Below are 23,835 nucleotides of genomic sequence, written 5' to 3'. Positions count from 1 at the left end.
TGATAGCAATCTAAACAGGTTTGAAAGGGTCACGCAGTTGTGCAAAAAGCAGAAAATGAAAGCTGCTCTGAGACCAGGACTGGCTTCAGGTGTCTAGACAAACTAGGCAAAGTAAAACTTAGAGCAGGGTTGCATACCTTCGGCTCTCCAGCTGTTTTTTGGACTACTACTCCCATAATTTCCAACCCCAGTGGCCAGTAGTCAGGGCTTATGGAAGCTGTAGTCAAATATCTTCAGGAGGGCCAAAGTTGTGCAGCCCTGACTTAGAGTTTGCCCATCTCCAGTGTCACTTGATGCTCAGCAACATACAATTGGACCATGAAACAATTATGATTTTTGTGTGATATTTTGAGGCTGCTGGTATTCATGCCTTTCTGTGTCCTTCAGCCTTCTTCATGGATCATACAGAAATGTTCAAACCAATTAGAACTTTTTAACATTTTAGGTCCCCAGAATGTTCTGGCAGAACAAGTTGTTCTGACAGAATGAGCTTGGAAGGTTTTGAGTGTTTTGAGCATTCTAAACACCATTTTGGCAGGCTGTTTTCCTGGTTTTACCACTGCTGTCTGATTGGCTTGCAGTCTCCTTGCTTGATGGTTGGCTTATTTGTATGATGACAAGCCAACCATCAAGCAAGGAGATCGCAAGCCAAAAAGATGGCAGTGGCAAAACCAGGAAAACTGCTTGCCAAAATGATGATCGGAATGCTCAAAACACTTGAAACATTCCGAGCTCATTCTGTCGGAACAACCAGTTTGCCCGGTTGTTCTGGCAGAACATTCTGGGGATTTGCGTTCCATTCCAAGCACCTCCTGTTCTGTGCACATCCGTATTGCTGTCCTTGGAAATATTTGGCTTCAAAGAAATTTGGCTGGAAAAGAGCACTGGATTCCTTGGAAAAGAGCACTGGATTCCTTTGAAAAGCTTGAAAAAGCTTAATTATATGCTGTGAGGGTGAGCCAGACCCTGCAGGCCCAGAGCCCAAACAACACCCCAATCTCTTTAGTCTATTTTTAATCCAAGTCCTTAATTTTCCAATTTGCTCAATCGATACCCTGAATTCTAATGTTCTGAGTTCTAAATGTTGTAAAATGAAGCATCAAAATTGAGTTGAGGAACCTAAAACATTAGGACAGTTCTGTTTGGTTTGAACATTTCTGTATGATCCATGAAGAAGGCTGAAAGACACAGAAAGGCATGACTACCAGCAGCCTCAAAATATCACACAAAAATCATGGTTGCCAAAAGCCAGTGCCAAAAACAGGAAAACAGCCTGCTAAAATGATGCATAGAGTTCTCAGAATGTTCTGACTCAAAACGGGGTTGAGCTTGAAACAGGCTCAGAACACTCAAAACGGCCCGTTTCAAGTCAGAATGTTCCAAACTGGAACGTTACAAAACATAGAACTAGGGATGTTCTCCACAGCTCTAGACAGCAAGCTAAAGCAAGCAAACCTGTTCACTGCCTTTTAAAGCAGCCATCTCCTTACCTTGTCATCCTCCACAAAGGCTGCCTTTGCTCTATCTTATCCTTGCTTCTCTGCCTGTAAGCGGAGTTGTGAACTGGGTGCTAATCCTTGATTATTGAGAGTGCTGTTGCCTGCTTTCAATGATGAGAAGGGAATATGGGTACATAGCACATTTGATCTTTAAAAATTGTTTCAGGATTTGAGCATTTTTGGAAAAGCTGTAGAGAGCACCATTAAGATACCTGAACCTTTACAGTTTTTATTTATTTGTATACATGCAAAATTTGTTGCTATTAATAGCATTCCCCAGCCTGCTAAGAGAAAAGTGCACACCAGTTCTAAATTTACTTGTGCCTTTTGGCTTCAGATTAATGCATTACAATTCAAACATGGAAATGTAGACTTGAATTGGATTTCTGAGAGTAAAATAACCTTTTAAATGTGATCCGTTCTTTTAGGGGGGAAAGCTAGCTTCGATCGATGCATTAGTTAATAAGCTTGAATTCATTATTTGAATCCTTCATATTTATAGAAACTTTACAGTAGCTGGTTGTGGTTGCTGTAAATTGTTTTATCAGCATGGAATTTTCATTGTAACGGCTTTTTGTAGCAAAATGCAAGTTTGCATTTATTGGTGTTATCAGATGCTGAATAAAGTTTGTTATCAATTATACCTCAAACTAGCATCATACTTTCCCTGAATTATTATATTTAATAGGGTTATTCTTTATGAGTGTATTAACATACTTTCAGGATATCAAAATAGCTTTAAATAGCATATGAAATATTTCCCCTTGGACAATATTGTAACAACCAGTAACTGGGCTTTTAGTAGGCAAAGCACTCTGTTGAACAAGCTGAACTGGTTTTCTGAAGAGCAATCAAGGTGCAGTGCCCTGAAGGTTCCCAGCTGAGAAGTGGTTTCTTGGAATTTTGAGACAATAACAGCAGCCAGTTGTCTAGGAACACCAGAATATGTGTCTCCCCACTGCCCCATGTTTTTATTTACCAGTGTCTGGAATTAAGACTTCTGTTACAGAATAAGAAGCATATTCTCAGAGGACCAAGTGATTACAAGGGCCTGTGTTTGATTTCTGTTTGTTATGTAAATGAATAATGGCAAAAGCAGTGACAGTTGGGGGGCTTTCCGCATCATACCTACTTTACTGTCTTCCTCTGCCCTTTTTGGTTTTGCTTTACATCCAACCTGAAGAGTAGTTCTGGAAATTAGGGATGTGCACAAATCACAGTTCAGCATGTGATTCAGAACACATCCCTGGCCCCTTTAAAGCAGAGGAGAGCACATGCATACCTACTCCTTTGCCGCTTGCCATCACTTCCTGAATCAGCGATGCTCCTCGCAGGCAGCTATTTCACATGCTGGCAGTGCTCTCCCCCAGTTGCCCTCATGTGACGCTGGTACACGCATGGCCTCTGTGCATACGTGTTGTGATGGTGAGAGGGCAGCTGGGGCCGAGCACCGATGGCACACAAAAATTGCTGGGAGGAATGCGGCTGATTCAGGAAGTGGCAAGGGTTGGAGGAGCAGGTACGCACCTGCTCTCCTCCGTTTTCAGTGGGCTGGGCATATGTCCCGAGTCGCATGTCGAATTGCAATTCGTGCACGTCTCTACTGGAGATGAAGAAGTTATTGCCCTACTTTTGGATTCCACCCACTCCCCCACCCCCCCGCTGTGATTTTTGCCAATTAGACAAGAATCAAAGGCTATTGGAACCTAGTTGTTAGTGCCCTGCTTGTCCAGCCGCACCCAGATGGCAGCAAAAAATAAAACACACCCACACAGGTTCTCAAAAGCCATGTCTGTCATCTGGGACTTTGCTGCAACTTGTTCCTCCCCAGTTCTACAATTAAGTTGTATATCTTAGGACTATAGTGTAGCAGGGATGGTTTGCCTTGGCCCAACCTCGTGAATGATTCAGAGCCAAACTACAAGTTACAGCAGATATGAGGTAGCTGTTGAAAACGGCCTTCTGTGTCATCCTCCCATCTCTCCTCATAAGGTACAGAATCAATTACCTGTCAGTATCTCTGCCCCTGCACCATATATTTGGCTGTTGCTTGCCTGGGGGTCGGGGGATGCACCAAATCACAATGCCATCTTGCAGGTAAATTAAACAGCACATTATGGGATGGAGAAAGGAGAATTCAACATAGAGAGGTCATTTTGGGAAGCCATCTAGTATCTGCCTTAAGACTGTGGCTTGTATCTCAGTTCTATAAAACTTCCAAGAGACAGAGGTTTGGGGCAGGGTACAAATAAAATAAATAAAATAAAAGATAATGAGGTGTGTTGAAATTTTGGATAACTGTAGATTGAAAAGTAAAGTAGACATAAGAGATGCTAGCAGCATTTGCTCTTTTCATCTTACAAACATAATATTATTGTGGTATGCCCTTCTTGACTTGGTAGTATTAAAGTCATGGCAGTCTGAAACAAGCATCTGTTTGGGATTCATATTTTTCAGTTAGGATTAAATGCTCTAGATCTGGAAGGAGAAAACACTACAGACTAGTACCAGTGTAATATCCAGTGATTCAGTGATGCAGTGGCAAGAATAGTTTGAGGATTAGGGAGAGGAAGAGTATAGTTAGAAGCCATGGCAGCTGAGCATCATCCTGAGTGATGAAGCCCAGCCTTCACAGAGACTAAAGTTTCTGGCTGCTAAACATAAACTCAGCAGCCTATTTCCCCCACGATGACTGTTGCACATCTGGTCATACACTAATACCAACAAGAGGACTTTATCCATCACTAGTCCCCACAGCACCTCCAACAGCTAGCACTCTGAAAATTTCTGGTAGCTGTAGATATATTTCCAAAGTGGCATCTTCTGCTGAAGCAGAAATAGTTGGAGGATTGGGGAAAGGACTCATCTGTCCTGCTCAGTACTTCCCTTTGCTACTGTTGCTGTTGATAGCAGAGCCAGGAGCTGCCTGTAGCAGTTGGACACTAGTCCAGGTTCATTTGATACCATCAGTAGCACCTGGTATTCGGAACATGTAACGCTGAAAGTATAGGCTTGTGTCTCTTGCCTCAGGAATTCACGCCGATTTTCAGGAAAGCAGTGTTGAGAAAGTATCTTCTCCAAAGCTTATATACACTTAGATACAGATATGGGAACTGACATTGTCATTAATTAATACTCTTTCCCCTAAACGTTTGTATAACCAAAGGTAAACCCATATATCTTACCAAGTATTATTGACTATGCCTTACATGTATCCTTCTATAAGAGTATTTGAACTCTGAATCCTTCCACATAATATTGGTCTTTTAATTTATCACAGACAACCGTTTTCAAAGATGGAATAAGGGCCCTCTTGGGGGATCAGCTTAAATGATTAGGAGCACTAAGGAAATGGGATGGAATGGTTATAGCAGTAGAGAACAATAGTTCTCTTGCTATTGCATGGCCCAGAATACTCATACGTTGTTTTTCTGGAAGCTATCCTAAAAGAAGTTTTATATGAAACATGGAATGAAATGAGACATGTTGTATTTGTGTGATTGGATTTTGGCAAGGCATGAAAGCTTAGAAATATACATCTGTTTTCCTTGAAATTTCTCATGTTGTATGAAGGATTGGAAGTGACTTTAGATCTTCAGTGAATGTGTTTTTGCTTTGTTTTCCAGGGGTTTAGGTGGAGAACTAATGAGACCAGCTGGTATGTTACATGGCACATGTTTGGTCCTGTCTTTAATATGTATGTTTATTATAACCCTCTGCATTTGGTGCTGTTTTGCAGTCTTCTGATTTTTTGAATATTTGGTATAGTCGCAGTAAACATCAAAATGCCACATCTTAAGATCCTAAATTTTTTTGAATTTGTATTCCCGACCAAAAAGTTAAATTAAATTAAAAACATACCCGCTCAAAAACATAAAGCCTGGGTATGCTTGTCTCCCTGCTGGCCCACTGTCTTGGTGCTGCCCCCTCTGTGTGGGGATTGGTTTGTTAATTAGTGTAGTTCTTAATATATTTAATAATGATGAGTTTAAATCTACGAAATTAAATACTACATTATTATTAAATATAGCATCATTAATTCTACAAATTCAAATTGTAGCATTTCGCTTAGTGTTTTGATATACTATGAACACAGTCTTGATAATCCACAAAAAAAGTGTCTTTGTGTGTGTGTGTGTGTGTGTGTATGCACGCATGCACACACACATCCTACCTTATCATTTCAGCTGAGGAAGGCAGAAGCTGAAACATTTTGCTTTATCTCATCTATACTTCTGTTATAGTAACCTTTATTAATAAAATTAATTATTACTATTATTAATTACTACTATTAATAAAGAAGTTTTTTTGTTTTTAACTGTATCCTTTTAGGATCCAGAAACTACTTGTCTGAATACTTGTTTGATGCTTTATTTTTCATCTCTCTCTATGTACGTGTAAGCAGGTTCTTTGGCCTGATTTAGGAATAAGATGTACAGCACTCTGCTGCCCCTGCTACTTCCAGGATCAGAATTTTTTTTCTGATCTAGTGTACACATGGGGGCTCCAATTGCAAAATAAGCTCTGTATAAGCCGGACATTATGCACTGACTTCATGTTAAGGAATTGTTTGTAGTATTATGCAGAGCTGAGGAGTTGGTTAGATCTCTGAATGCAGCTGTTTTAGTGGATGTGATTGGTTGAAGGTAACTTTGACTATACCATAATATATAGCTCCAGAAGACTTAGAGGTGATTCTCACGATCAGTGGAAAGTGGGCTAAGGGAGCTTAACCCGCTTTCCACAGGCTGTGGGAACCACTGGGCCCATAGGCAAGCCCGGTTTCCCCAAAGCGGGTAACCCGCTTAAATACCCCTCCCCTTAGCCCAGGTTAGTGGAGAGAGTACTGAGGTAACCTGGGTTTTCTGATTGTGTATTGCCACAGTGTGGCTCCACACCGTGGCAACACACGGGGAGACCCCCATCGGGAGGCTGCAAACAGCCTCCCGGGCTCGGGAGTCTCTCGAGCATGCCCCGTGCTCTTTCGCGGGGCATCCTGGAACTTCCGGGGGCCACACAGCCCCAAATCCCCGCAGCCCCTGCCGGCTCCGTGATGGAGACGGCAGTCGTGTGGGCGGCCCATCTGACCGCCCAGGGCTGCAGCCTTGATTGTCTGCAGGGAGAGCAGGCTAAGCCCACTCTCCCCGCAAACCCCCTTTCAGTGGGTCTCACAGATCATGAGACTCGCCTCAATACCTTGTGTTAGAATGTTTATTAGGATGTGCTTAATCAATAAACATATTCACAGTACAGTATTTCTTTCATGTAACAGTGGCAGTATAACTGTTGTTATATTTCCTTGAGCAGAATTACATGTATGCAAGCCCCACTAACTTCAGTGGAACATTGCACAAGATTGTAATCTTCAGTGTTTTTGAAATGTTGTCAATCCTTTTTGTTTTCCAGTCTGCACTTTAATTGAAAAATTGTCACTTTCAAAAATGCCCTTTAGAGAAGATCCTATAATTGGTAGGTTGTTTTTGATATATTAAGTGTGTCCTGTCTTTCTGCTGAAAATTATATCCTTATTCCAGTGCCCAGGTCTGTTGATTTTGTGGCTGATGTAGATACCCATGCTTCCTGTTGTTACAGACTATTTCTTATGACTGTGCATGTTCTGATACAGCCCTTTTTGGCTCAGTACCTCTGCTTGTTATCTCCTGCTGTCACCGGCACCATAGTGCTATAACTGTTGCCACATTGAATTTAATATAGAATAGTAGTGGGAGGAAACAGAGCACCTGGAGGTAAGCAGGGGGTGGGGGTGGGGCGGGTAATGGAGACAGAATAGTGTGTCGACGGTAGCAGAAGAAGCTACGAGGCAAAATTTCCATCTGAACCACACCTCCAATTCCTGAGCACCCTGTTCATACGCCTTACTATTCATGCATTCTTTATATATTAGGATATCATTGATAGATACATCTTTTAACTTGATAGTGAAAAGAAATTGAAGATAACTGTCATTGGGGGGAAATACCTGGCAAACAATTTGAAAATATATAGAAGATTTAACACAAAATTCTAAAGGTGTTCATTTAGGAGAGGGAGTAGTTCTGTCAACACAGTGTAGAATAGTACTCTAACCCATTAAACAGTTGATGGTCATTAATGATGATAAACATGTTGGGCTGCAGCCACAATAAGTTAGTTATGACTAAGTCCCACTGAAACTTCTGGGACTTAAGTTAATCAAAACTAACCTGTCCTGTTGATTTCAGTAGTTTTGAGTCATGACTAATTTGGATACTGCACACTGAATTTTATGTAACAAGTATACTACCAACTATGCTTTCTTTCTTTCCTTCCAGATGGCTGGCAGTGGCTGATAAATGACAGTTTACGAAATCTTCATCTTGTTTCAAGCAATGCAAGACAGCAAATAAAAGTATTTGTCTATCTATCTATCTATCTATCTATCTATCTATCTATCTATCTATCTATCTCGCCTGATGTATACCTCTGATGTATACCTCGCAGTGTACAAATTAAAAAACACAACAAATATAAAAACAGTATAAAACTCTTAAAATTCATGGAGCAAATAAAACAAGCTCACAGGTAAAAACACATTAAATAATTTAAAATTTTCAGTTAAGAGCCTGAGAAAACAGGTATGTCTTGAGGGTCTTCCTGAAAGCAAACAGGGAAAGAGATGCTCTCATTTTGACAGGGAGCATATTCCAAAGCCCCGGGGCAGCCACAGAGAAGGCCTGGTCCCAAGTTGCTACCAAATGGGTCTGCAGAAACCATAAACGGACCACTCCAGATGATCTTAATAGGTGACAGGGTTCATGACAAAGAAGGTGCTCTCTTAAGTACTCTGGACCCAAGCTTTTAAGGGCTTTATAGGTAAATAACCAGCACTTTGTGTTTCACTCGGAAACATATTGGTAGCCAGTGCAATTCTTTCAAAATCTGTGTTATATGGTCCCTTTGGGTTGTCCCAAAGATCAGTCTGGCTGCTGCATTCTGTACCAATTGTAGTTTCTGGACTACGTGCAAAAGCAGCCCCACATACAGTGCATTACAGTAGTCAAGCCTAGAGGTTACCAGTTTTAGGGTCATTTACCTCCAAAAATGTACATAGCTGAAGTATCGGCTGAAGCTGATAAAAAGCGCTCCCAGCCACTGCATCAACATGAGAAACCAGAGAATGTTTTGTATCCAGGAGTACTCCCGAGCTATGTACCTAATCTTTCAGGGGGAGTGTAGATGTTAAAGAGCATTGGAGACAGTCTGGAGCCTTGTGAAACCATATTTTAGTTCTCACTTTGCAGAGCAGCAGTCTCCAAGTGACACCATCTGGAATCTGCCAGAGAGGTAGGGACAGAACCATTGTAAAACAGTGCCGCCCAATCCCTCAAGTGACCCAGAAGGATACTATGGTCAATGGTATTGAAAGCTGCCAAGAGATCCAAAAGGATAATCAGAGTCACATTCCCTCTGTTGATAGCCAATTGGAGATCATCCATCAGGCCGACCAAGGCAGTCTCAACCCCATAGCCTACTTGGAAGCCAATTTGAAATGGGTTTAGATAATCTGTATAATCCAAAACTGCCTGGAGCTGAGAGGCCACCACCAGCTCAATCACCTTGCCCAACCATGAAAGATTAGAAATGGGTCTGTAATTAGGCAACTCCAAGGGATCCAATGAAGATTTCTTCAAATAGTCTCCTTAAGACAAGGCATCCTGCCCTCCTTTAGAGAAGTATTTATGATATTTACCAGATCCTTTCTGATAATACAATTACCAGATAAGATAAGACAAGTGGGGCAAGAGAACAGGTTGTAGGATGCACATTCCGAAGCAGTTTGTCCACTTTCTCAGCAATCACAAACTGAAAGTGATCCATTCTAATCTCATAAGAGGAGTTGCTGGACACCTCCACAATAGACTCTGCAGTAACTGTGGGATCCAGTTTGGCCCAGATATATATTTTATCTGCAAAAAAGTCATTAAAAACTTCATCGAGAGTGTCCAGTGGTTCCAAGTTCAATTTCAAGGGGAAGGGGGTACATACTAGCCCCCTCATCACCCTAGACAAATCAGCTGGACATGAATTTGCAGAAGCAATGCGAGCAGATAACGGCTTCTTTGTCGCCCACACTGCCAGAGCATAGATCTTCAAATGTGCTCTGTGTTGTGACCGAGTCATGCCGAGTCTTCCCCCACTTGTGCTCTAGTTGTCTCCCTTGCCACTTCAACTCCCTTAGTTCATCTGAATACCACAGGGCTGTCTTTAAAGCAGGCCAGAGAGGATGCTTGGGAGTGATTGTGTCTACTGCTCTAGTGAGTTCATTATTCTATGTTTGCACCAGAGCATTGACAAAATCACTAGCAGAGCCAACTCCAAACCATTTCAAGGCTTCTTGGAATCCTGTTGGGTCCAATAACCTTCTTGGGTAGACCAACCTAATGGGTCCTTCACCCTTACAGAGGTGGGTTTTGTCTGCAAGTCCTACCCTAACCAGATCATGATTCATCCATGACAATCAGGAGATGACAGGAGTCCCCGCCACCCATGGAACACTACCTTACATACTATGTATGTATGTACGCATGCATGTTTGCTTGCTTGCTTGCCTGTTTGTTTGTTTGTTTGTTTGTTTGTTTGTTACATTTATAAATGGCCTAACACCTAAATCTCAAGGTGGTGTACAAAGCTTAAAATAATAAAAGCAATGTAAAAATCATAAACAATTTAAAAATAGTTTTAACAAAAGCATTTTTAAAAATTATTTTGCAAAACTCCTGAGAACACAGGTGTGTCTTAAGTGAGTTTTTGAAGGCAGCCAAAGATGTAGAAGCGCTTATATTGACAGGGAGCACCTTCCAAAGCCCTGGGACAGCCACAGAGAAAGCCCAGTTCCACATCGCCACCAAATGACCAAGTGGCAGCCGTAACCAAACCGAGAGAAGGCACTCTCTTAAATATCCTGCACCCACCCAAGCTGTTAAGGGCTTTATAGATAATAATCAGCACTTTGTATTTTGCTCGGGAACATATTGGCAGCCAGTGCAGTTCTTTTAAAATTGGTGTTATATGGTCTCTTTGGGACACCCTAGAGACCAATTTGACTGCTGCATTCTGTACCAATTGCAGTTTTTGAACTACATACAAAGGCAGCCCCACGTAAAGCGCATTACAGAAATATAGTCTGGAAGTTACCAGTATATGTACCATTGTTCTGAGGTTGTTTACCTCCAGAAGTGGGCATAGTTGGTGTATTAGCCAAAACTGATAGAAAGCACTTCTGGCCACTGCCTCAGTCTGAGGAACCAGAGAGAGCTTTGGGTCCCAGGAGTACAGCTGAATCTTGTTATCCACAGGGGTTCTTTTTTTCAGGGGAACCATGGATAATGGAACCACGGGTATCAGGGCATTGAAGTCAGTGGGATGGGGGAAGGGGTTAGATGCCTGGAGGCTGGCAAAAAGAGCAAAACACACATACAAAAACACAGGGGGGAACGACATAAGACAAATAAAGTGCCCTACCATTCATCGTGTGTGTCCAGCTGTCCAGGAATGCCTCCCCCCAGTCCCAAATTCCCAGTTTTTCCATGAAAATTTACAGCGGGAATGCTTTTCTTCTTCTTCCCCTATTGACAAAATGGCGACTGGAAATGACCCCCAAGGCCATTTCTATGAATTCTTTGTCTAATGATAAAATGACATGTATACAGAGATATAATATTCCATCCAATATAGAGTGCAATCTTATGTCTGTTTACTTGGATGTGAGTCCTACCATAGTAAGTGGGACTTGCTTTCAAATACATATGCATAAAATTGTACTATACATCGGTTAGTTACTATATAATTCTGTTTAGAACTGAAGGCATAGTATAGTGTAACCACGACTCCCCTTTCCTTTCTACCTGGGAGAATATGGAAAGGCTGCAACAAGCTCTGTAGTTTATAGCACAACCCGTAAGCTTTCAGGAAGCTGGCTGTAGTACAGTCCCAACCAGTCTAATGAGCTCTACCCAGATTGGCACCTTTCCCCATCTTATGGGACAGTTGCACAGATGTGCACCATGCATGAAGGCTGGTTTACCTATTAATGTATTAATGTTTACGTCTGTAGCTATTATGGATGTTGCTTTCAAAAGTACAGTGTTGTTTTCTAATCTTGCACTGTGTGAATGGAAGAACTTGTGTTCATGGAAGAGAGCTTTGCTCATGGAACAGTCTTCAGACATCCTCCTCTGAGCACAACCTTCTGTAAATGAGCTTCTGTTCATGCAGTGCATTATTAGGATACAATCCACGAATGGTTATGTGTACACAGAGTAGTTTGAGCATATGAAGCAAATTATTGAGTAAGCATGAGAGATATGCTCATATTTTAGGATTAGTAACTTAATTTATTGAAATTCATTTCAGCGTTATCAGTTTAGAATTGTCAAGGTTATATCGAAGAGCTTTAAAGATGTAAAAATCATGCACGGTTAAGAACATAGGAAGCTACCATATACTGAGTCAGACCATTGGTCTATCTAGCTCAGTATTGTCTTCACAGACTGGCAGCGGCTTCTCCAAGGTTGCAGCTAGAAATCTCTCTCAGCCCTATCTTGGAGAAGCCAGAGAGGGAACTTGAAACCTTCTGCTCTTCCCAGAGCGGCTCCATCCCCTGGGGGGAAGATCTTCCAGTGCTCACACGTCAAGTCTCCCATTCATATGCAACCAGGGCAGACCCTGCTTAGCTAAGGGGACAAGTCATGCTTGCTGCTACCACAAGACCAGCTCTCCTTCCCATGGTATCACCATGGTTCACCATGGTATCTTGAAATCCTTCTGCTGGCTAGATATTATCATCCAGAATCGTTTGTAATTTAATGCTGTTCATACAGCATGGCCTGCCTGTGACCATTTTATTCTGTAATAGGCCGCTAATTAAAAATATTCATCAGTTTAAAGGGTCTCCTGCAGATCAGTCAACAAAAACTGTGAGCAGGCTAAAGGTGAATATGCATGGCCAATATACCTTCAGCAGCCTCATTATTTAAAAGCACATGAAAGCTCCCTGTTTAAGGTGAATGGGTTATCTGACACAGAGTGAGAGATGTAGAAACTATCTTATGCACTGGAGTTTCCTACAACAGAAATGTTTCCTGCTTTCAACTTTAATATGAAAGATAAGATATTTTATTCTTGCAAAATCTTGCCTTTGTTTAGGAATCAGCAGTCTCTGCATTAGCTGCTCTGTGTAATGAATATTACTGCAGTGAAGGAGGAGCAAATCCAGCTCAACAAGGTATTGATTCACAAGTTTTTCTCTCTCTCCATTAAGGGATAACATATGACAATCTTGTTAGCTAGAAGCAGAGACAAAAGTAGCCATAAAATCATTGCTTCAGTGTTTAGTAACTTCTCAGGACCATCCCAGTTATGGAGGCATTTAAGATACACTTAATTGGAGGTGAAGGTAGTTAAAATGCATTGCTCGTCTCTTCTGGAGAAATGAAATACAGTCCTCTCTCGCCAACCATGAGGGTTCCCGTTCTGGCAAAACCTCACCATTGGCAAATTTGCAGTTGTCAAGCAATTGAAATCAATGGAAATCGTGCTTAGGGGAACTGTGGTCACAAAAAGACCAAAAAAATCAAAGAAGAAATACAAAGAATTTGCCCAAAATTACCCAAAATCCCTTAAAATCAACAAGAATAAGCAAGAGGAGTGAGGAGATTGAACCTCATGAAAATTTTGAAAGCCCCCAAATCCCTCAAAGCACTTTTGACCCCCCCCCCAACCACTCAAAATCACTTTAAATCATGAAGAGTTGACAGGATCAGCAAGAGGAATGAGTGGATTGAACCTCTGAACCACCCCAAAATTGCGGGACCCCCCCCCACCAAAAAAAATTTCACCAAACTGCAGATACTTGGGTTGCGGTTGGCGAGACCGGTCACAATTTCCCAGTCGCGGATACTCAAAACCATGATTGGGAAAACCACCGTTGCTGAGGGATGACTATAATCCTGATTTGCACATGTGCGGGACCATGTTGTTTGTACTGTCTCCAGCAAATTTCCGCTCCCAATTGCCACTTGATTGAAAAGTGTTCTGCATCACCTCCTGTACAATGTTGAGATGAGGCTTTTTAATGGCTGCCTAAGACATTTCCTAAGCCACCTAATGGCGCAGTGAAGAAACAACCTGCCTAGAGAGCAGGAAGCTATTGGTTCGAGTCCCTGCTGGTGTATTTCCCAGAATGTGGGAAACTCCTATATCGGGCAGCAGCAATATAGGATGGTGCTGAAAGGCATCATCTCATAATGTGCAGGAGAAGGCAATGGTAACCCCTCCTGTATTCTACCGAGAAAACCACATGGCTCTGTGGTCACCAGGAGTCGACACCGACTCAACCAACCAAGACATTTCCTAAGACAATATTCAGCTGTAGCAAAAACAGCCCCCCCCCCCAAATCTGGACTATACAGAGATGTAATAAAACTATATCCCATGGGAAGAGTAGCACTTGCACTCAAAGTGCTCCATAAACCAACAAATTTCCACAGCATCCAGATGGCGTCCAATCATTGCCTTTGTACCACACGATGTAGAGTGTAAGCTAGGTGCTGCCCCTCTTTCCTCTGCCCCACAGACTCACAGGAATTGAAGGTGGGGTGTACTTCTTTTTAATTAATATGGTTATTACATGTGTATATACCTCTTTTAAAAACAGAAATTCCCACAGCAGTTTACATAGCAAAGGAATGAGAAGATGGCTCCCTGTACCCAAAGGGATCACAATATAAAAAGAAAGACAAGTTAGATACCGCCAACAGCAGGGCTAAACAAGGCGAGAGAGAGATTGTAGGCTGGAAGCTGCTCTCATATTCCAATTGGGAAGGATTCACAGGCCCTCCTCTCACTAACAAAATACAAAGACTCCACATTCCTGCCCCTAGCCAGCAGGACAGCAGGTGCGCTTAGCCCCTTTATGCAGTTTGGCATGATGGTTGAAGTGCAGAGCTTGATGCTCTGGAATCTGACCATATACCGAAAAGCTAGGTTGCACTTTTACCATGGGATCAAGCTTTACTATGAGAAGATAAATGCCAGATTAGCCATAATCCTGTTTCTTTTTTATATTTAATAGCCTTTCCCTTGGCACACCCTTTTTATTTACAGTTTCGTTCTCCTTGTTGCCTATAGGAACATAAGAAACTGCCATATACTGAGTCAGACCATTGGGTCTATCTAGCTCAGTATTGTCTTCACAGACTGGCAGCGGCTTCTCCAAGGTTGCAGGCAGGAATCTCTCTCAGCCCTATCTTGGAGAAGCCAGGGAGGGAACTTGAAACCTTCTGCTCTTCCCAGAGCGGCTTCATCCCCTGAGGGGAAGATCTTGCAGTGCTCACACATCAAGTCTCCCATTCATATGCAACCAGGGCAGACCCTGCTTAGCTATGGGGACAAGTCATGCTTGCTACCACAAGACCAGCTCTCCTCCCATAGTTTCGTGTTTGATTTTTCTGAATCAATTTCTGTGTGTTTTCTTCTATGCTGTAGCTTTTAGCCATCAGTTCTGTTAAATTAACATTATACTGTAGGCTTTGTGCATGGTATCATGTTATGCTTAGATTCTCAAAGGTGCCCGCCATGTTATGCTCCCCTAGGCACTGAAAGGTACTTTCCAAGAAATAGCCTGTGGTTGGTTTTCTGCCACCTTTTAATTTTGTGCCTTGTTGCTAAGAAAATGTTCTTTGAAATTAATATTATTTCTGCTGCTACCTCATTATCTAGGGTGTCCTTAGAAAACATTTAAGCAAGAATAGAGTGCCCCGTGACTTCAGGCCCCTGTGTTTAAATATACAATGAATATGACAAATATTTCATGTTGAGGATAGAGCCCTGCTATGCTAACAAAACATTATCCTGGTAATTTTTGAATGACTAAGGGAAGAACCATTTGATACATGATCTTACATGACTATTTTAATTGAGTCTGTACTAACGAATGACATGTTTTATACTTTGATGCCTATTCCTGCCCGCCCCCCCCCCCCCCCGAGGAATTCGTACTTATGCAAATATATTTGGGCTCTAGAGGACAAATATTTTAAGGCTCCTTTCTTCCCCTTCCCACCTGTACCCATTTATAATATTGTGATAGTGTGACCATTGTATTTTTCTTTTTTAAGATGAACTGGTCAAGCAATACATTTCAGACCTTCAAAGCTCTGAGGAAATGATTCAGTGTGGCTTTTCGCTTGCCTTGGGTGCCCTTCCCAGATTTCTTCTGAAAGGCAGGCTCCAGGAGGTGAGCTAGAATGTGGTCCTTAGGCCAGTTTTGTAAGTGCTTGAAAGAATATTTGAATCAAACCTGACCATTTAATTAAAGGAAAATGGGTGTCCCAGAACATCTCATTGTTCTCATGAGAAACGTATACACAGGATAGGTAGCCACAGTCCAGACAGAACATGGTGAAACAGACTGGTTCCAGATCGGCAAAGGAATAAGACAAGGCTGTATACTTTCTCCTTATTTATTCAATTTATATGCTGAGTATATACTGAGAGAAGCTGGATTGGAAGAAGATGAGCTTGGGTTTAAAGTTGGAGGAAGAAACATCAGTAACCTGCACTACACTGATGACGCCGCTCTGATAGCTGAGAATGTGGATGATCACAAGTTCTAGTAATGAAAGTCAAGGAGCACAGTGAAAAATGGGACTACGACTAAGTGTAAAGAAGACTAAACTAATGACAATGGGTACAGCAACCAGCCTCAGAATTGATAATGAAGACATTGAAGTGGTGGATAGCTTGTGCCTTTTAGGATCGACCCTCAACAGTAAAGGATCCAGCAGTCAAGAAATTCGCCGCAGACTAGCACTTGGTAGTGTTGCAATGAAGGCCTTGGAAAAGATATTTAGATGCCGTGACGTGTCAATACCTACAAAGATTAGAATCATTTGGAAAATGGGTTTTCCCCGTGACACTCTATAGATGCGAAAGCTGGACTTTGAAGAAGCAAGATAGAAAAAGTATTGATGCTTTTGAACTAGAGAAGACCTTAGAGGAGACCATGGACAGCCAGGAAAACAAACAAATGGATCATAGAACAAATCAATCTACAATTTTCACTTGAGGCACCAATGACCAGGCTCAAACTATCATACTTTAGATACATTATGCGAAAACTCAGCTCCCTTGAAAAGTCCATAATGCTGGGAAAAGTTGAAGGAAAGAGAAGAAGAGGATGACCAGCAGTAAAGGTGGATGTACTCCATTACAACAGCAATAAATACACCACTGAGAGACCTTAAAGGCCAAGTTGAAGACAGAATCTATCTTTGTGGTCACTAAGAGTCGATACCGACTTGATGGCACTCACTCAATCAATCAATCAATTAATTAATCGGTAATACAGTATTACTAGTGTTTGAACAATGTTTGATCAAGGGGTTTTACAACCAAACAGTCCTAATGTTTTTAGTTTATGCAGCTGAAGAACTAAGATTAACAACTTTGGAAGTGCCAAGGGACATTCCCATCTACCTTTTGCATCTGGTCAACTGTAAGCAGGCTTGCACATTCTTGGCTAATGAGCAGACACAAAATTACATAGAAACATAGCAAGCTGCCATATACTGAGTCAGACCATAGGTCCATCTAGCTCAGTATTGTCTGCATAGACTGGCAGGGGCTTCTCCAAGGTTGCAGGCAGGAATCTCTCTCAGCCCTATCTTGGAGACGCCAGGGAGGGAACTTGGAACCTTCTGCTCTTCCAAGAGCGGCTCCATCCCCTAAGGGGAATATCTTACAGTGCTCACACTTCAAGTCTCCCATTCATATGCAATCAGGGCAGACCCTGCTTAGCTAAGGGGACAAGTCATGCTTGCTACCACAAGACCAGCTCTCTTCTAATGGGAGAGTGAAGGGTAAATAAATAATAAACAATAGGAAACAATTGTCATCAGAGTTGATGTAGCTGCAGTTTTCTCAGTATGTTTTCTTACATGTTGCCTTTCAGTACCATACTTAAATTCCCTTTGATGCAATACTGGGATGAGTTCATGGGTAGTTTGCAGTATTCTTCTACGGCAAGGAAAGCAGACAAACATTTTAACATAAGCTTGTGATCTTATGATATCTCTGTGGTCACACCTACAAATCTCGGAGAAGATGGTGCCAGTAGGCAATAAAAAGAAGCAAAGTGCATTAAATGTGGCCGACAAATGGAACTGGCTAGGAAACAGATGTAACTTTTCAAATGGCATTAGACAATCCTAGGAGGAGGGGGAAGGACTACATTCAGAGGAGCAAATGACATCTTTCCTCACAGAGTTACTGTACTTACTTGGGAGAAAAATTAAATTAGTGGAGCACTGTCAAGAGACTTGCATGAGTAAGCTTTGTATCCTAAACCTGTCACACGGATAAACGATAGATGTAGGCTGGAAGTAGATGTTTGATGACAAATGCAGGATTTCCAGCTCCATGTTTGTCTTTAATGTGCAAAATGTTTATGGGAGAGTACTTTTTCTTTCCACAAGCTTGCTTCCCAGCAACCTTTGCCTCCAGAGTTTGCAGATACAGTAAGTCCTCACAAGCAGAGTTAATAAAATAATAGCATGTTGTTCTGTTTTGTTCCAGGTTTTAGAAGGTTTGAAGAGAGTGTCTTGCATTTCACCCCGACATGTGAGCTTTGCTGAATCCAGAAAGGATGGCCTAAAAGCAATTGCAAAGTATGTTTGATAGTTTGCTTAGCACAGGGTTTTATGCTTTGCTGGAAAACAAGAGAAGAATGATTGTTAAGAGTGGGGAGAGTTGCCTTTGTGTTAAAGCTGCAATCTTCCAGTATGATATTTGACAGGGCAACTGTATTTCTAGGGTCATGTTTCAAAGGAAAGCAATGATGCTTGAAAGTTTAACTGTAGTTTTAGTATCCTCGTCGGAAAATCTATCTATCTATATATTTCTCTTAGGCTTACCCATTGCTAGTCCCATGTATGGCAGCTCTCATGTGAATTTGCGAGCAGCTGCCCGGATAGCAACAGCGACAGGGGAGAAAACAGTGATGGTGGCCAGCCAGCGGGAGGAGGCAGTGGGCGGGCGGGAGGAGGTGGCAGGCCAGCGGGCGGCTGGCCAGCCAAAGAAGGTGGCAGGCAGGCGGGGAAGAAGATGGCCAGTGGGCAGGCAAAAAAGTGGCGGCAGGGGGTGGGGGGAGAAAGCAGCAGTGGTGAACTAGAGGCCCAGCTAGTGTTGTTATATTATGAATTCTTCATGCATTAACTTTGGGGGGGGGGCAGTGAGTTTCATCTGGAGCAGGTCTTGATTGTTAGCAAGCTATGTTGCACTGATCAGAATACCTCCGTTAGAAAGATGGAGCTTTTAGTACAGAACTTGAAAAGGTAGAAACCATCCTCACAAAAATGCTTTTCTCTGAGCATCAGGATGCACAACATGCAACATGGTTTTTCATTTATTTATGTGAATATATGCTGTTGAGATTGCATGCCCACATACAGTGACCCATGTTAAATACCAAATGGTACCACCTCTGAATATGTCAGTGTTCAAGAATGTGTGTAACTCACTTAACGCTCCTTTGCCGATGTGCTGTTCCTTGGAAAGGGTTACAATTGGGCAGGTAAAGAGTGGAATACAACACTGATGCTTATGGAACAAAATGATGCAGAGAACTCTCTGGCACCTGAGCAGTTTGGCAAGCCAAACATGAAGGCTGTTCACAGGAGCAGCCCTACCTGGTAGGGCTGCTTGTGTGGGGCACTGGGATCAGGTCCAGTTCTGGTGCTCTCCTGCCAGGTAGCCTGGGTTTTTTACCCAGGCTAAAAGTGAGGTAAGGGACACGCACGCACCCTCCTACCCCACCACCCAGTCGTGTGGCAGCATGGACTACCATAGAGGCCGGGGGGGAAGGAGCCCCCCTGCCTCTAGAATGACTTCAGTGCACTGCTTGTGTCTTGTGATGCATTGTGTCCTTCCCCCGGCCTCTCGTTTGCTGCGCCACTTACCACAGCAGCACTTGTCTGAGAGTGTGGCGCACGAGCGGGCCGGCGGTGGTGGTCATGTGAGGGAAGGTCGGAGCAATCCTGCCTCCCCACTCCCTGGCTCCGGGGAGTGAGGTTGTGTGCATGACATTATGTTTAAAGAGCGAAATGAAGTAAAGCGTTATGTAAAATTTACGAGGAATGTTACGTGTGAGAAACTTATATATGGCGTTGTTAATTACTTTGTGATTGTGTGTATATATATTCTTCCTACAGAGTTTGCCTGACGGTGGGAGTGAAGGGGGAAGGGTCACCAACTGAATTTGTGTGCAAAACAAATGTGGCACAGATATACAACACATTGCTGGATGGGCTGAATGATTACACAACTGACAGTCGAGGTGATGTTGGAGCATGGTAAGGCGCCTAATCTTTGGAGACTGAGGTCCACCCCTGTAATCTGCAGTTCATGGCCAAAAGATAAAGTGGGTTGAAAGGACTCGATGAACTGCAGCAATTTAGAATGGTGAAAGATACTTGGACTGGGATAGTGATATAAGCAGATTATCAGGTAACAGCACTGTTGCCATGCACTGTGACACAGTGCTACAGACAACATGATCTAGATTGCCAGAGATCGCAAAGGAAAGGCCTGAGTCTAACCTTGCTCTATCTAGCTCAGTATTGACTACAGTCATCCCTTGCCAATTGCGGGTTTTCGCAGTCGCTTGAGTATCCGCGATTGGGAAATTGTGACTGGTCTCACCAACCGTGACCTGAGTATCCATGGTTTGGTGAGCTTTCCCCCCCCAATTTGGGGGGTTTGCCCGTGATTTTGCGGGGTCAGGGGGTCATTTTCAGGGATCAGGGAGTCGTTTCCAGGGTCCCATTCACTCCTCCTACACCTGGTGACTTGGGAGGATTCCCCTCCTAATTTTTACTGTATTTTGTGGTCCTTTCGCGACCGCGACTCCCCTGACCCCCTGTTTGCCATTGTTTTCAGTGGCTGTTCTACCGCAGATTTGCCAATTGCAAATCTGTCATCTCAGCCCTGTCTGGAACCTGGAACCTTCTGCATGCAAGCATTCAGATGCTCTTCCCAGAGCAGCCCTGTCCCCTGAAGAGAATATCAGTGCTCACATGTAGTCTCCCATGTAAATGCAAACCAGGATGGGCCCTGCTTCGCAAAGGGGACAATTCATGCTTGCTACTAGAAGACCAGCTCTCCTCCCATAATCTCCTTCCATAAACTGGCTCCAGTGTAAGTGTTGGTGTGACCACTGATGGGAATTTTCACTAATTTTGTAATCAGAAGCTCTTTAAGCTCCATTCTGTTTTTAATGATACGCTGTAATACTAAAATCTTATTTATTTATTATTCAATTTTTATACCACCTTTCATAAGACATCCCAAGGTGGTTTACAAAAGATAAAATACACTAAAACTCCATAAAAATCACATTTAAAACCTTAAAATCATTTAAACATTAAAAACTATAACACACCAAAAAACAACCATAAAAAAGACAAGCAGAAGCAGGAAAGTTGAGAGATCTGGCAGCCCCTAAGAGGTAAAAGGTCTTTAGTTGTTTTTTTAAAAGCAGCCACAGATGTCAAAGAGTGGGCATTCCCTGGGAGAGCATTCCAGAGCCTGCTCATATTGCTACACAACAGGACAGATCCGCCACTATCCACCACTGTGCAACTGCAATTGTGATGTGGCTTGGACTATTCCCAATGCAAGTTGTGTCAAAACGCACAACTGCACAATAGAAAACAGCAGCTGAGCAGCTCTATTGTGCAGCAATGTGGGTGGGTGTTTTAGATTAAAGCTGCAGTGCAGGCAGTTCAGAACCACCCACATCATGCTGCGGGACATGTCAGCTTCTGTGCTGCATGTGCATACAGATATCTGTTTGCATGGACATGTTTTTGTGTGAATGATTGTGCATCTGTTCACTTTAAAAGTGAACCTGGGTACAGATCCCCTCAAATGCAGTGTAGAGATGGGAAGGGTACTGCTGTACGTGTGCATAATGTAATGTGTGAATAATTACTGTATGTGCATACAGCTCTTTAGACAGAGTGTATTGTATTCAACGTAAGGCAGCCCATGTGATCCATACTCGGGAGCTGAGGCACTCCCACCTCCCAATAATCTGCTAACTAACAATATGGTTTGAGCAGCCACCATACGCTAAGTAGCAGCTGGGTAGGAGGGCTTTTTGTCCAGCCTCGTTAAAGACCAGGGTATAGCTGCTGGGTAGGGCAGTGACCCAGCTGCCATTCAGCACACAACCACCAAAGGTGCTTTAAACCCTGCCTCCAGCCCACTATCAGAAAACAGGAGTGCCCTCAGCCTCCAATCAGGATTGTATGAACTGCCCTGCTGCATTCGCTTGTGCATTGAGATCCTTGGCATTCAGATGACTTTCTTTGAAGTATAAGAGCTTATTAGTTAATCCTTTATTACATTTCTGATTAATGGATGCCATTCTTAGGATTGTTATTACCTGCCTGTCTGAGGACATCTTCCTTAGATGGAAAGGATTAAAACAGTCACAGACCAGCTTGCTTGCTCTCTCTCTCTCTCTCTCTCTCTCTCTCTCGCTCTCTCTCTCTCTCTCTCTCTCTCTCTCTCTCTCTCTCTCTCTCTCAGAGAATAGCTTTGCTGTCACATTTTGGTGACTGAACAGTAGGGGGTGCAGTTGTATAAACTGTTAGGGCTCTTTGACTTATCACGCTTGTTACTGTCTCTCACAAGCAAGCCTTTCTGTGTATTATTTTTAAAAACAAATGAATTGTTTTAATTCAAATTAAGCTATAGTTTTGACCTAAAGACAAGATGGTTAATATACACGACCAGAACATTAACCCAAACTAAACTTCTAGTTGATTGACAAGTGAAATGTATTGTGTAGAGCCTGGATTTTGAATGAAGGCGATAACCCATTAGGCCCTGTATTTAGCCTTGAATCAGGGGCTAGCCCTTGGTGCCCCGGCAAAGATTTTGGTGCCCACCCCCCAGCTGAGGCATGTGAAGCCCTGGCTTTAAATTGAGCTGTGCAGGCTGCACATGCGTGAGGTCAAGTGACCATGTTGCATGAATGACTGGCCTGCACTGGTTTGAGGGTTCAGTGGGAGAGAGTTCCCAGGCTATTGTGGGGGCAGGACCTTAACCCTTCAGAGATGAAAGGATGCTGCTGGTACTTTGGAAGTCCAGGCTGAAGCCATTTCTTTTTAGAAATGAATGCTGCTTCAGGTAATTCATGTTAAAGAGGAGGAGTGCAGCTTATGAGACTAGCTGTTAATTGGGGACTGAGGTGCAATTGGGACTGAAGACTGTGTATTTTGGACCCTTTGGGGTGCAGGGTGCTGCATTACGTTTTTACGCCACTGAACAATACTTCAGGGACGCAATACACCAGGGAGAAAGAATAATTGGAAGTGGTATATTTTGGCATTATTTATGCAGCCCACCCCACCAAAAAATTAGTACCCTTGTGGATGGGCTGGTCCTGTCTTGAACAAATGTTTTCTTTCTGCTACAATTAATGCAGTGAACAAATTGATTGAGGGAGAATTCACTAAAGAATGTTTCAGAATGAAATTTGAAATCTAGTCTATGAAAAAAACAATTCTTTCCTAAACTGTTGGATGTTTGTGTTTTAACAAGGGGCTGGATCTGAACTAAGCTCTAGTCATAATTAAATCCCATTGAAATTAAAGGACTGAAGTTAGGCATGACAATCTGACCTCATTCACTTCAATGGTGCTTCATCATGGCTAACTTGTTCTGAGAGATGACAGCACATTATGCAATACAAATACATTAATTGAGAATATGAATGGTGGAGGGAAGAGGTTAATACCCCTCTCCCCGGTGCCATTTGTGGGTCTCTGCTGTTGCATTTACCTTTTTTAAAAAGTGTGATATCTGATAATGGATTTCTCAACATTGTGTCTAGTTTTGCTGTATATCCATATTAAGTTGTCAGAACTTGTGCTCTGCATCTCATGTTTGTTTGTTTATTAGATTTATATACCTCCCTTCCTAACATGGCTCAGGGCAGTTTACACTAAGATTTAAAAAACACACGTAACAATTAAAATTAAAACCAAAAACCACTTAAAAGCAGATTAAAATTATATTTAAAACTAAATATCCTTAAAAACAAGGCTAAAATGATTATGACTGTATTACAGATGCTATGGCCAGTGCCCCTATACAAGATGTATGTGCCAATTCATTCCCGGTAGCTGGTGCTGATAGGAGCTGTAGTTCTGCCAAGGTAGGAAAAGAATCTCATAAGAACAGCCCTGTTGGATCATGCCCAAGGCCGATCTAGTCTAGCATCCTGTTT

General features: G+C 42.5%; 1 protein-coding gene across 4 annotated transcripts in view; it reads left to right on the top strand.

Moving 5' to 3' along the window:
* TBCD (tubulin folding cofactor D) overlaps positions 1-23,835 on the top strand; it is a 218,846-nt gene that overhangs the window by 169,733 nt on the left and 25,278 nt on the right. For all 4 annotated transcript variants that reach the window (XM_053293259.1, XM_053293260.1, XM_053293262.1 and 1 more), the window contains exons 24-30: positions 5,126-5,157; positions 6,906-6,968; positions 7,811-7,887; positions 12,684-12,762; positions 15,656-15,774; positions 18,114-18,205; positions 19,748-19,888. In XM_053293259.1, the coding sequence (XP_053149234.1) occupies positions 5,126-5,157; positions 6,906-6,968; positions 7,811-7,887; positions 12,684-12,762; positions 15,656-15,774; positions 18,114-18,205; positions 19,748-19,888 (603 nt within the window). The remainder of the gene's footprint in view (positions 1-5,125; positions 5,158-6,905; positions 6,969-7,810; positions 7,888-12,683; positions 12,763-15,655; positions 15,775-18,113; positions 18,206-19,747; positions 19,889-23,835) is intronic.

Source organism: Hemicordylus capensis, chromosome 2 (assembly GCF_027244095.1).
Source record: "Hemicordylus capensis ecotype Gifberg chromosome 2, rHemCap1.1.pri, whole genome shotgun sequence".
In the NCBI taxonomy this organism is placed as follows: Eukaryota; Metazoa; Chordata; class Lepidosauria; order Squamata; family Cordylidae; genus Hemicordylus; species Hemicordylus capensis.
Note: the sequence above shows the minus strand (reverse complement) of the source record. Positions and strands in the feature narration are given on the sequence as shown.